The sequence below is a fragment of the Petromyzon marinus genome, chromosome 17 (assembly GCF_048934315.1).
Source record: "Petromyzon marinus isolate PM22_M1 ecotype Great Lakes invasive population chromosome 17, UKy_Petmar_22M1.pri1.0, whole genome shotgun sequence".
Classification (NCBI taxonomy): Eukaryota; Metazoa; Chordata; class Hyperoartia; order Petromyzontiformes; family Petromyzontidae; genus Petromyzon; species Petromyzon marinus.
In genome coordinates this window covers 10,036,062-10,048,322 of record NC_133683.1, presented here as the reverse complement: position 1 = coordinate 10,048,322, position 12,261 = coordinate 10,036,062, and the positions used below count along the sequence as shown (strand labels likewise).

At 42.9% G+C, this 12,261-nt stretch overlaps 1 protein-coding gene across 1 annotated transcript in view; it reads right to left on the bottom strand.

The window, feature by feature from the left end:
- LOC116943370 (serine/threonine-protein phosphatase 2A 56 kDa regulatory subunit gamma isoform-like) overlaps window positions 1-7,284 on the bottom strand; it is a 40,362-nt gene extending 33,078 nt beyond the window's left edge. Inside the window, exon 1 of the mRNA XM_032956210.2 lies at window positions 7,047-7,284. Within this exon, the coding sequence (XP_032812101.1) occupies window positions 7,047-7,049 (3 nt within the window). The 5' untranslated portion in view covers window positions 7,050-7,284. The remainder of the gene's footprint in view (window positions 1-7,046) is intronic.
- Window positions 7,285-12,261: the final 4,977 nt, after the last annotated feature.

Below are 12,261 nucleotides of genomic sequence, written 5' to 3'. Positions count from 1 at the left end.
TAGAATGTTTGCCCTCCGATTCACGTGTTCACCTTTACTTCTCTCAGCATAATTCCTATTATGCATCTCTGCTCCACTACTTTGCACTTTCATCCTCTGTTCTATGTTCTTTGTTCTTATCCACATTTCTGATCCATGTCACATTAAAAACCACGTTGCTTTCAAAACCTATGCAAATGAACTTCATACAATGTTTGTACGCATATTAATATACACCTGTGCACATGCGGTATATGGTAAATAGAAGATTTCATAGTACAGCATAAACTAAAAGCAGAAAGTAGACCAAATATATCAATAGATAAACCATCTTCTAAAAACTCACATTCGTCAATAACGCTGCCTTAAAAATATAATAGGCGACGTTTCAGGTAATGACCCTTCTCCCTTGATGTGCTATGAAACGTCGTATTTTATGCTGTATATTTTTCATTTTAAGACAGTGTTATTGACGAATGTTTAATACCTCATTAATTGTGCACCACTGCGAACGCTGCAGCAGCATCGCCAAATCATGCATTCAATTCCCGCACGAGGTCGAAGCGCACTGCAACGCCACAAATACGTTAACTACCTAGGCACCTCTAATCCGCACTTTGCCATTAACCGTTTTGCCGATGACACCACCCCAATGGCCTCTGAAAACTCCATGGATGAATTACAACAGCATGTCATACAAGACTTTGATCATCTTTAACTTCAACTTAATGTCCTAAATAACTGGTCCACAATGTTAAAAAGACCAAAGTTATATTCTCTGGCTGCCCCACATTTGCCCCACCACCTGTGGATATCGTGACTCTGGACTCAAAACTGTCTTTCAATACCCATATTGCCAACATGGCCAATCATAGGAAAAACAAAATTGGAATACTACACAGACACAAACGCTGTACTCCACCTCGACTCCGTCTGAACATAGTTAATGCCAACATCCTGCCCATATGTGATTATTGTGACACTATCTACCTTAAAAAGTATCATTCCATTATACCACTTTGCTCTCCATGTTGCCATTGATGTCCCCTATAAAACTCATCATTGCAACCTGTACATTAACTCAAATGCACCCCCCCCCCCCCCCCCCCGGATATCTGGAGAGACCATCACTGGGCTGTCCGCATCCTAAAGTTCCTCTTAAATAAACCCACCAATTACCTAAAGGACTACTAAGTGCCTTCTTAAAGAGGTGCCTTCCATTTGTTAAATCTTTGTTTGGTTAGAAAAATCAGCATTGCTGCTCCGCGTTTCTGGAATATCCTTGCCGCTCATCTACAGCTTGGTTCCCTCCTTTTACTCCCCCTCTTTATGTTCCTATTAGGCCAAAACAAAGGACTCACTTTTACCTCTGCCTCAATTTTATCTGGCGCATCTTTCTAACCTTTTCTGGTGCCTCTTGCTCTCATTATATTTGCACGGTTTTTGTTTTGATTCACGTGTGTTCTCTTTACGACTGTCAAATACAGGCGATCCTCGCTTAATGTCGGTCCGTTCAATGTCGTTTCGCTACAAAGTTTACGGTTAATTACTAACCACGTAAGGGTTTAACGTCGTGTGTTATCCCTCTAACGTCGCTGTCAGCGGCGGCTGATCGGCAGAGACGTTGCTAGGCAATGCTCCCTCCCTGCACAATGTATCTCTATGCAGGCATACAGTACAACAAGTCCTCGCTTAACGCCAACTTACTTTCTTGAGCTGCGCGACTGAGCGATATGATGCAATACCAACATAAGCGCTAAAAGACCAAGAAGTGATTCTCTCCTTCAAGCGCCAATAAATGTAGGAAGGTGATCACATTGCAAACCAAATAAGAAGAGTTCTGGCGTTTTTCAGCAGGAGATAGAGCTGTGGACATTGCCACTGTGCTTGGTTTGCCACGAGTGTCAGGATTACCAGGGCCAACGAAGAGACACATCAGAAGCAATGCAGTCCGGAACACCTTTAAGTGCAGCTGGAGTGAACCGCTCAAGAGTGAACTGCTCAAGAAGTATGCAGAAATATGGAGCGACTGTTAGCAGTGAGGATTGAAGATCAAAATCAGTGCCACATTCCTCTCAGTTTACAGGTGATCCAGGCAAAGGCACAGCATATTTTTGAGGACTTACAAGGCCGAGGGGTGGTGAATCGAACCAAGAGGTGACGTTCACAGCCATTCGAGGGTGGTTTAAGAGGTTTAAGCACCGCAGCAACCTGCTCAACATTTTAACGATGGGCGAGGCGGCGAGCACGGACACTTCAACATCTCACTCCACCTCAAGCGAGCTCCACAACGGTCACCAGTGAGCGTTCACCAAACCGTGTCCTGGGCCAGCCCCGGGGTCTTCGCCCAGTATTCTTTAAGCACGACGGAAAACTTCCCAGGAACCTAACCTCCCCTATTTACATTTGTTTCTTATGAGAAAATAAGATTAGCTTCAACTCGGATTTTCCAGGAGCGCAACCCCGACGTTAAGCGAGCACGACCCGCATCTCCTCGTTTGTTAGTTGTGCTTTATTCATTAAGGACCCTGTTCTCGTACTCTGCGATAATGATACGTTAGTTTTTATTGTTGACGTGCACACGGCACCACAGACTTCGCTTGTAAAACATCTGGGCTGCTGCCTAAATGGGACCATCCATGTAACAATCAAATGAGCTTAAACTCGATGCATAGGTAGGTAAAAGGTACAGATACGAGAGGATGCTTGGTATACTTGATCAAAAAATGTGGAAAGCCAACATCTACTAGAGTTCACAACAAGCAGGAGGGACATTAAGGTAATGAACACTTCTAATAAAGATGGACACGGAGGTGCCCAAAGACTTCATAAATGGAAGACTCGATTCTGACAGACTGTCGGAGATGTCTCGATCCACAGCAAGTTCAATACAAGACGGCTGGTGAAATGTGAGAGATTAAAATTGCCAGATAAGAACAATGCAACATCAAACTTATGGTTGTGGATGTACAGCAATGTCATTTACACTGGTTCTAAGCAATGGATTCAAATACCTAGAAAAGTTAAATTGTTAAGTGGACGTCACCACTTTGAATAAATGGACAAAAACATAATTTATCATAAACACTGCTACCTTAAAAGGACGTGCATATATCTCATTAGGTGACATTTCAGGCAATCGCCCGTCTTTATAGCACATACATGAATACGATAACGAACATTGTAATAGATGGTTCAAGTTAAAAAAATGTGAGTTGAAAACGGGATAAAAATGTCAAAAAACAGCACACACAAAACTCTATACAACGATTACCAATGAGGAAAGACTAAATAACACGCAATGGGTGCATGAGCAGCAAAATGGAAGTCGATGATTGATAAATCATAAGGACTCTCCCTTGGAGAGCTAAATGAAACCATAACACGTGATGGAAATGGTCATAAACCTCATGCAGGAAATGTATGCAGAGATCTTAACAACAAAAACAATGCATATACAGTACACCAGGAAGCAAACGCGATTTCTGTTGATGTTCCAGATTATCCTACCTGCAGAGGTAACCAATGTCCTTCACAGGATGACAAAACGGAAAGCCCCTGTGCCAGATGGAAAATCACCAAAGGAGAGGGACGAGCTTACAAGGGGTAGTCCCATTCTCCCAGGGTTTTGCACAGATACCAAACGCGTCAATTGTGGAACGGCACCCTCCAGAATCATTCTATTAAAAAAGCAAAAGACAAAAACGACCTGAAGAATCAGTTCCATGTGCCTCCTTATCACACGTACTGCTTAGAAACCGTTCACTTTTACATGCAGTAAACACTAGGCACTGTAATTGTAGTGCAGTTAACACTTGGCAGGGCCACAAGAGGTTTTTGGGTTAGATCGCATAAATATAAATGTGTCGTTAAACCCGCCACCAACCGACAGCCAATTAGTAAGGTTTGTCACGTAAACAAAACGTGCCAATTAGTTACTAGGTCAGCACACCAGTGTGTTGGAGCGTAAACCCACAATCAGGCAAGTCATAATTTGGCAGGTATTAATTTAACACACCGAAAATCCGAAACCCCCTTTCGTCAATAACATCGTGGTCTGAAAAGGAAGATTGTATGCTCGATGATGTTATGGGCAATGGCCCTTCTGCACAACACACACACAGAGGCCGGGGATAGAGTTCATAAGAGTTAGAGACTGCACTCTACAGGTATACCATGGAGCCTGATTAAATACATTTTCACTTTTTTTATCCTGCTTAAGTGTTAAATTGCATAACACAAGAGTTGCAACCAGAGGTACCAACATCTTTTCCACCGAGGGCCAGTTTGACGTCCATGCGCAAAGCTACAGGCTGTAAAGAGAGCCTACATTACTTACTGTCACTTGATATATATTGACAGATGAATGCATAATAGCTTGGTTAGCTAATAGGGGAGATCAGTCAAAATAGCATATATATTCACAAAAGGCACAGGTATAAGAGAAATAAGAGACAAGCATTCAGAATGGAGATTAAATGAGAGCTGGTTGTATATGTGAAATATGTATTTATTATATACATGGGGTGAGAAATAAATAAGATACACGGTAGATAGATGTACGTGTGTGCATACTGCAGGACTAACTGAAGTTGTGCTAAAAAGTTCACCACTCCCATTCTACCCCCCCCCAGCCATTGCACTTCACTTGCCTGTAAAGGGAATTTCCCGAACACGAAGATGTAATTAAGACGTGCGTGTGAAGTGATTCGCTTCATCTTAAATTCGCAGAGGGGCCCTCTTTCTAATTGTGACACCAATCATTTAAAACAAGAAATTAACCTGCAGACCGGATGTATCATACGGTCTCTCGTTCCCACAGTCCTGGCTCATCAGCCATGATCACTCTATAGCTGGATGGAGGCCTCCCTAACCCAACAACCACCTTTCACGATCCTGTGATTTAATAACCCAACAATTCACTGTCCTTTGTCAATCTGCCGCTGAAGGCCTCTCCACTGCGTCACGGTCACTGGGGTTGTTTGGCCAATATACTCCACGCTGGGTGGTTGCGGGTTGGTGAAAGGGGTGGGTGAACCCACGGCCGATTCACATACCGTTCGCCATCTGATGTTAGCCGTGGCCAGGAACTGAACTCAAAGCGGAGTGTACTTTTAACTCAGCTTTTTGCTACCCCCCCCCCATACACCGCATTTAAAACACACACGCGCGTGCAGAGTAATTGTCTATATAACATTCATGAAGCTTCCACGAGTAGATAACTGGTATTAAGTTTTGCCAAGCTCTGACGTCAAGGGTCGCATCATTGTTCAGTAACACATTCCACGCATACACAAGAGACACGAGCAGTCACTACAGTGCTTTACTAAGGACCGTATAGCAGTAGTAAAACACTAGCGCCCCTTCAACAAAAGACACGACAAAACTACTGAAGCCCCCTCTCGTCGTGGGTTAAAAGACCTCAACTGTGGCATTTTGTTTTCAATCGAACGAAACACACTGCTGTCATCACTCGCGAGAATAGAATAGGTAGAATAACGTGCGGATGTGCACCGCCTTGGTGTAATGCAACGCCGTGAGCCAGACTCGATCACACACAACACCTACGATTCTCGTAAACGATCACCACGATCACCTGAGACTGAAGCCGTCAGCTGTGCTTTTTGGGGGATGTAATTAGTGCCCAAACCTCTGGACAAAATCTTCCACAGACTCCTCATTCACCAGAAATGGTGTTTAACAGAGGCACAACTTTGCTGAATAGCAGTTTTTTCCCCTCTCTCGCTCAGAATTAAATGTTTCACAACAGCTAACAAAAAATATTGATAACATCGCTCGGTCTGCCAAACCAGCCCCAGAGACACGGTATGAACTGCAGCACAACCACTTGGATCCTCGTACGAATGCACTGTCACACGTGTGTACACAGCACATTCACACAATAATACCGTGCGCACAACACGCGCATTAACACACATTCAGTCGTACACATGAACGCTGTGCTGTGTATTAAACGTACATTAATTAACACACTTTCACTGTGTAGTGCCATCCACATGAACGCTGTACTGTGTATTAAACGTACATTAATTAACACACTGTCACTGTGTAGTGTCATCCACATTAAACGCAGTACTGTGTATTAAACGAACATTAATTAACACACTGTTACTGTGTAGTGCCATCCACATTAACGCTGTACTGTGTAATAAACGAACATTAATTAACACACTTTCACTGTGTAGTGTCATCCACATTAACGCAGTACTGTGTATTAAACGAACATTAATTAACACACTGTCACCTGGTATATACCACCATATTTTAATGATTTATATACATCTTGTAATACCCTTCACACGTACGCAGCACTTATCGTGTATTAACATACACACTTAAACAATGTTGTTTAAATTAGAACCAAGCAACCATCTATGGTGCACAATAGCGATATTAATTATAATACAATAGCGATATTAATTATAATATACGAGACACTGACACGCAACACTGCTGCGTGCGGTTGATGTGCAATAACAATTGTTTATAAAAAAAAAACCCGTGCAATTAACCCATCCCCCCAGTATTCAGCTATGATTAGTAAGCGTGCAAAAATCACTGAGGTAAAGTTGTCGCTTTTCAACGCATAACATAAAGAAAATACAGGTCAGTACTGTATACAGTACTGACCTGTATACAGTACTGAACACGGTGCATTGTGACACATTTGAACAAATTTCTATCACTAGACATCCCACGGAATTAAATAAGATCACGCAATTAACACACAAACTGCACACAATTTATACGCAAACGCGCCATTGTAAGATAAACACATTTTAGAGCGAGCCCCGTGTACAGTGCGTGACAATAGCGCGCATCAACGACGGGGCGATGTCTCTGCACAACAACGGCACGGCTTAGCAATCTCGAGCGTTCGTGGTATAATTCACGAGATTGGCGAACGACAACAACAACGACGACAACAACAACACAGCAGCGGCGCTGTGAGAGGGCGCACTCGGGGCGCAGAGTGCAACACAAAGGCCGAGAATCGTCCCCCGCCCGCAACAATGGCCATCGACGCGGCACCCGCTCGCCCGCACCATGGCGTGGAGGCCTCCGCGCGCCCCTCGCTCCCACCGCAGGGCCGCCGCCTCCGCCGCCGCCTCTCGACCTGCAAGGAGCCCCCCACCCCACCACCCCGACCGCCGGGCTCTTTATCCGCGGCGGTCAGAGCCCGGACCTCGCCATGTATTTACAAAGCGGCGGCGGCGGCAATGGGAAGAGGGCAGTGAGTGAGTGGTGGTGTGGTGGTGGGGGGGGTAGTGGGGGGGGGCGCACCGCTCCACATTTCGCAGAGCGCACGAGGCCGAGCGTCGCGAGCGCCGCGCCGCCATTGGCCCGAGCCGCGCACGCGCCCCGCGCGGGAAGCGATCCCATTGGCGGAGCGCGCGAGCTGGGCCAATGGGGAGCGCGCGGCCGCCCGTGCGCGCTGGGGAATGCAGCGGCGGCGGCGGCGGTGTTGGCGTCGCGGCCTGGTCGGGCAGGCTCTGCGGGGTCCGCGGGAGGAAAGCCCCGGGGGGAGCAGCGGCGGCGGCGGGGAGCAGCGGGCAGCAGCGGGGGGAGCAGCGGCGGGGAGCAGCAGCGGCGGCGGGGGAGCAGCAGCAGCGGTCGCTCCCCCCCCTCTCAACACCATCACCACCACCAACCCCGAACCCCGCGGTGGCGGGGTTCTGGGTTGGTGATGATGAGAGGACCCCCTCCCCTCGAGAGACGGCGACAGAGCGGCCGTGGCGAGCGATACGCGGCGTACGGGGGGCCGCGTTGGCCGCGCGACACGCCACCCACTTTCTCCTCCTCCTTCTTCTTCGTCGTCTTCGTCTTGGCTTTGTTGGGCATCTTCCGCGGGCGGCGTGAGGGCGGCTCCGACTCTGCACGACGCTCGCGGGCCCCGCCTCTCTCCCCCTCACCCCTCTCGCTGTCTACACACACATTACATAGTACTTGCTACTACATAGTACTCATTACATAGTACTTACTACTACATAGTACACATTACATAGTACTTACTACTACATAGTACACATTACATAGTACTTACTACTACACATTACATAGTACTTACTACTACATAGTACACATTACATAGTACTTACTACTACATAGTACACATTACATAGTACTTACTACTACATAGTACACATTACATAGTACTTACTACTACACATTACATAGTACTTACTACCACACATTACATAGTACTTACTACTACATAGTACACATTACATAGTACTTACTACTACATAGTACACATTACATAGTACTTACTACTACACATTACATAGTACTTACTACTACATAGTACACATTACATAGTACTTACTACTACATAGTACACATTACATAGTACTTACTACTACATAGTACACATTACATAGTGCTTACTACTACATAGTACACATTACATAGTACTTACTACTACATAGTACACATTACATAGTACTTACTACTACATAGTACACATTACATAGTACTTACACACTACATAGTACACATTACATAGTACTTACTACTACATAGTACACATTACATAGTACTTACACACTACATAGTACACATTACATAGTACTTACTACTACATAGTACACATTACATAGTACTTACACACTACATAGTACACATTACATAGTACTTACTACTACATAGTACACATTACATAGTACTTACTACTACATAGTACATAGTACTTACACACACATTACATAGTACTTACACACTACATAGTACACATTACATAGTACTTACTACTACACATTACATAGTACTTACTACTACATAGTACACATTACATAGTACTTACTACTACATAGTACACATTACATAGTACTTACACACTACATAGTAAACATTACATAGTACTTACTACTACACATTACATAGTACTTACACACACACACATTACATAGTACACACACTACTACACATTACATAGTACTTACTACTACATAGTACACATTACATAGTACTTACTACTACACATTACATAGTACTTACTACTACACATTACATAGTACTTACTACTACATAGTACACATTACATAGTACTTACTACTACATAGTACACATTACATAGTACTTACTACTACATAGTACACATTACATAGTACTTACACACTACATAGTACACACATTACATAGTACTTACACACTACTACACATTACATAGTGCACACACTACTACACGTTACATAGTACTTACACACTACTACACATTACATAGTACTTACACACTACTACACATTACATAGTACTTACACACTACTACACATTACATAGTGCACACACTACTACACGTTACATAGTACTTACACACTACTACACATTACATAGTACTTACACACTACTACACATTACATAGTACTTACACTACTACACATTACATGTACACACACTGCACATTACATAGTACACACACTACTACACATTACATAGTACTTACACACTACTACACATTACATAGTACACACACACTACATAGTACACACACTACTACACATTACATAGTACTTACACACTACTACACATTACATAGTATACACACTACTTACACGTTACATAGTACACACACTACTACACATTACATAGTACTTACACTACTACACATTACATAGTACACACACTACTACACTACACGTTGCATAGTACACACACTACTACATGTTACATAGTACACACTACACTACTACTACACATTACATAGTACACACACTACTACACTACACGTTACATAGTACACACACTATACTACTACTACACGTTACATAGTACACACTACACTACTACTACACATTACATAGTTCACACACTACACTACTACTACACGTTACATAGTACACACACCACTACTACTACACGTTACATAGTTCACACTCTACACTACTACTACACGTTACATAGTACACACTACACTACTACTACACATTACATAGTACACACACTACTACACTACACGTTACATAGTACACACACTATACTACTACTACACGTTACATAGTACACACTACACTACTACTACACATTACATAGTTCACACACTACACTACTACTACACGTTACATAGTACACACACCACTACTACTACACGTTACATAGTTCACACTCTACACTACTACTACACGTTACATAGTACACACACCACTATACTACTACACATTACATAGTACACACACTACACTACTACACGTTACATAGTACACACACTACACTGCTACTACACGTTACATAGTTCACACACTACACTACTACTACACGTTACATAGTACACACACTACACTACTACTACACGTTACATAGTACACACACTACTACTACACGTGACAGAGTACACTACACTACTACATGTTACATAGTACACACTCTACACTACTACTACACGTTACATAGTACACACACTACACTACTACCACACGTTACATAGTACACACACTACACTACTACTACACGTGACAGAGTACACTACACTACTACTACACGTGACAGAGTACACATACTACACTACTACTACACGTTACATAGTACACACACTACACTACTACTACACGTTACAGAGTACACTACACTACTACTACACGTGACAGAGTACACACACTACACTACTACTACACGTTACATAGTACACACACTACACTACTACACTTTACATAGTACACACACTACACTACTACACGTTACATAGTACACACACTACACTACTATTACACGTTACATAGTACACACACTACACTACACGTTACAGCAAGGCCGTAATTATAATATGCTCAAAATGTCCCCTTCAATATATTGCTAAAAAAATATTTTTAAAAATTATTATTGCGATGCTATGTTAATAAAAACAACAATTTTCTAAACATTGGCCACAATATCTGGACTTGTCTTCATATAACAATGCATAGATTTCTGTTCATATGTTTGTGGTTATCGTTGTACTTTATTAATCCCTAATCTCTGCCATTACATACAATGAAACAAGAAAATGTAGAAAAGCAGAGCAATGTAGTACAATACACTCTTAGACATTGTAAAAAAATAAATAAAAAGTCCATCCCATGTGTTAGTTATTTTTTTAAATATATTAGGCAGTAAATTCCTTTTCAAATTGAGATTATTTTTCTGGGGGGGGGGCGACCCCAGACCCCTGTAAGATTTGGTCCCCCCCATGTTGACTCCATGGCTACTTCCTTGGTATTAACCCTACACACCGCTGTACATTATAACACCGTGCAAACACTACAATATACACTCGCTACATACGCGTCTGTATACACAATTTAATTAACAAACTACCGCATAGGGGTGTACATTACACACTGCACACACTATAGATACTGAAGTAATCGGACTTCTCTATGACTGTCACACCCTACTCTCTACAAACAACTATCCACAAACTCTACACAGTACTACTATACACTACAGCGGGCCACCACTCGCCACTTAAAGTGGCGCTTGTGCCAGGCTACGTGCACGCATTTTGAGGCCACGTCCCACTTCTGGCAGGTCACGGCATAGACCCAGGTGCCATGGGTTGACTGAGATCACTGATTGTACGATACTGCCTAAGGGGCCGTCCATAAATGACGTCACGCAATTTTTTTTACGATTTTTGACCCCCCCCTTGTCACACGGCGTCACAAAAAGTCAGACCCCCCTCAAATATGACGTCACAAAGCTCCCCCCCCCCCAAAAAAAACCTAATTTCCATTTTGAAAAGAAAACATGCTTCAAATCGCTTTAAACTATTGTCATTGTAGTGCGTATTTAATGTGGCACTGCACTCTGATGTTGTAGGAGAAAACGTATTAAAAAGTCTATTTAATTAAGTAGAACGTGTTGTCTATATAGGAATAGGTTTTACCCTTTTAACTGGCACAAAAACTGACACCTTTATTCAAGGCATCATGTTTGTAATAACCACAACACAAGCAGTCAAAATGCAAACAAAAAAGACAACTCTGATAATAATATGCACTGTCCTTGAATTTGATTGGTCCACACCCGAGACAGCTTTTCTTAGAGCCTAGTCTCCATTGGTGATGGACCAGAAGACGCCAAAAGGCGTACAACTCAAAAACAGCGCACTATCAGAGTATTGAGGGCTCGGGGTGAGCATTTACATTATGAGACCTCCTTTGCCAGAAACAAGATATAGGAATAGGTGTTACCCTTTTAACTGGCACAAAAACTGACACCTTTATTCAAGGCATCATGTTTGCAATAACCACAACACAAGCAGTCAAAATGCAAACAAAAAAGACAACT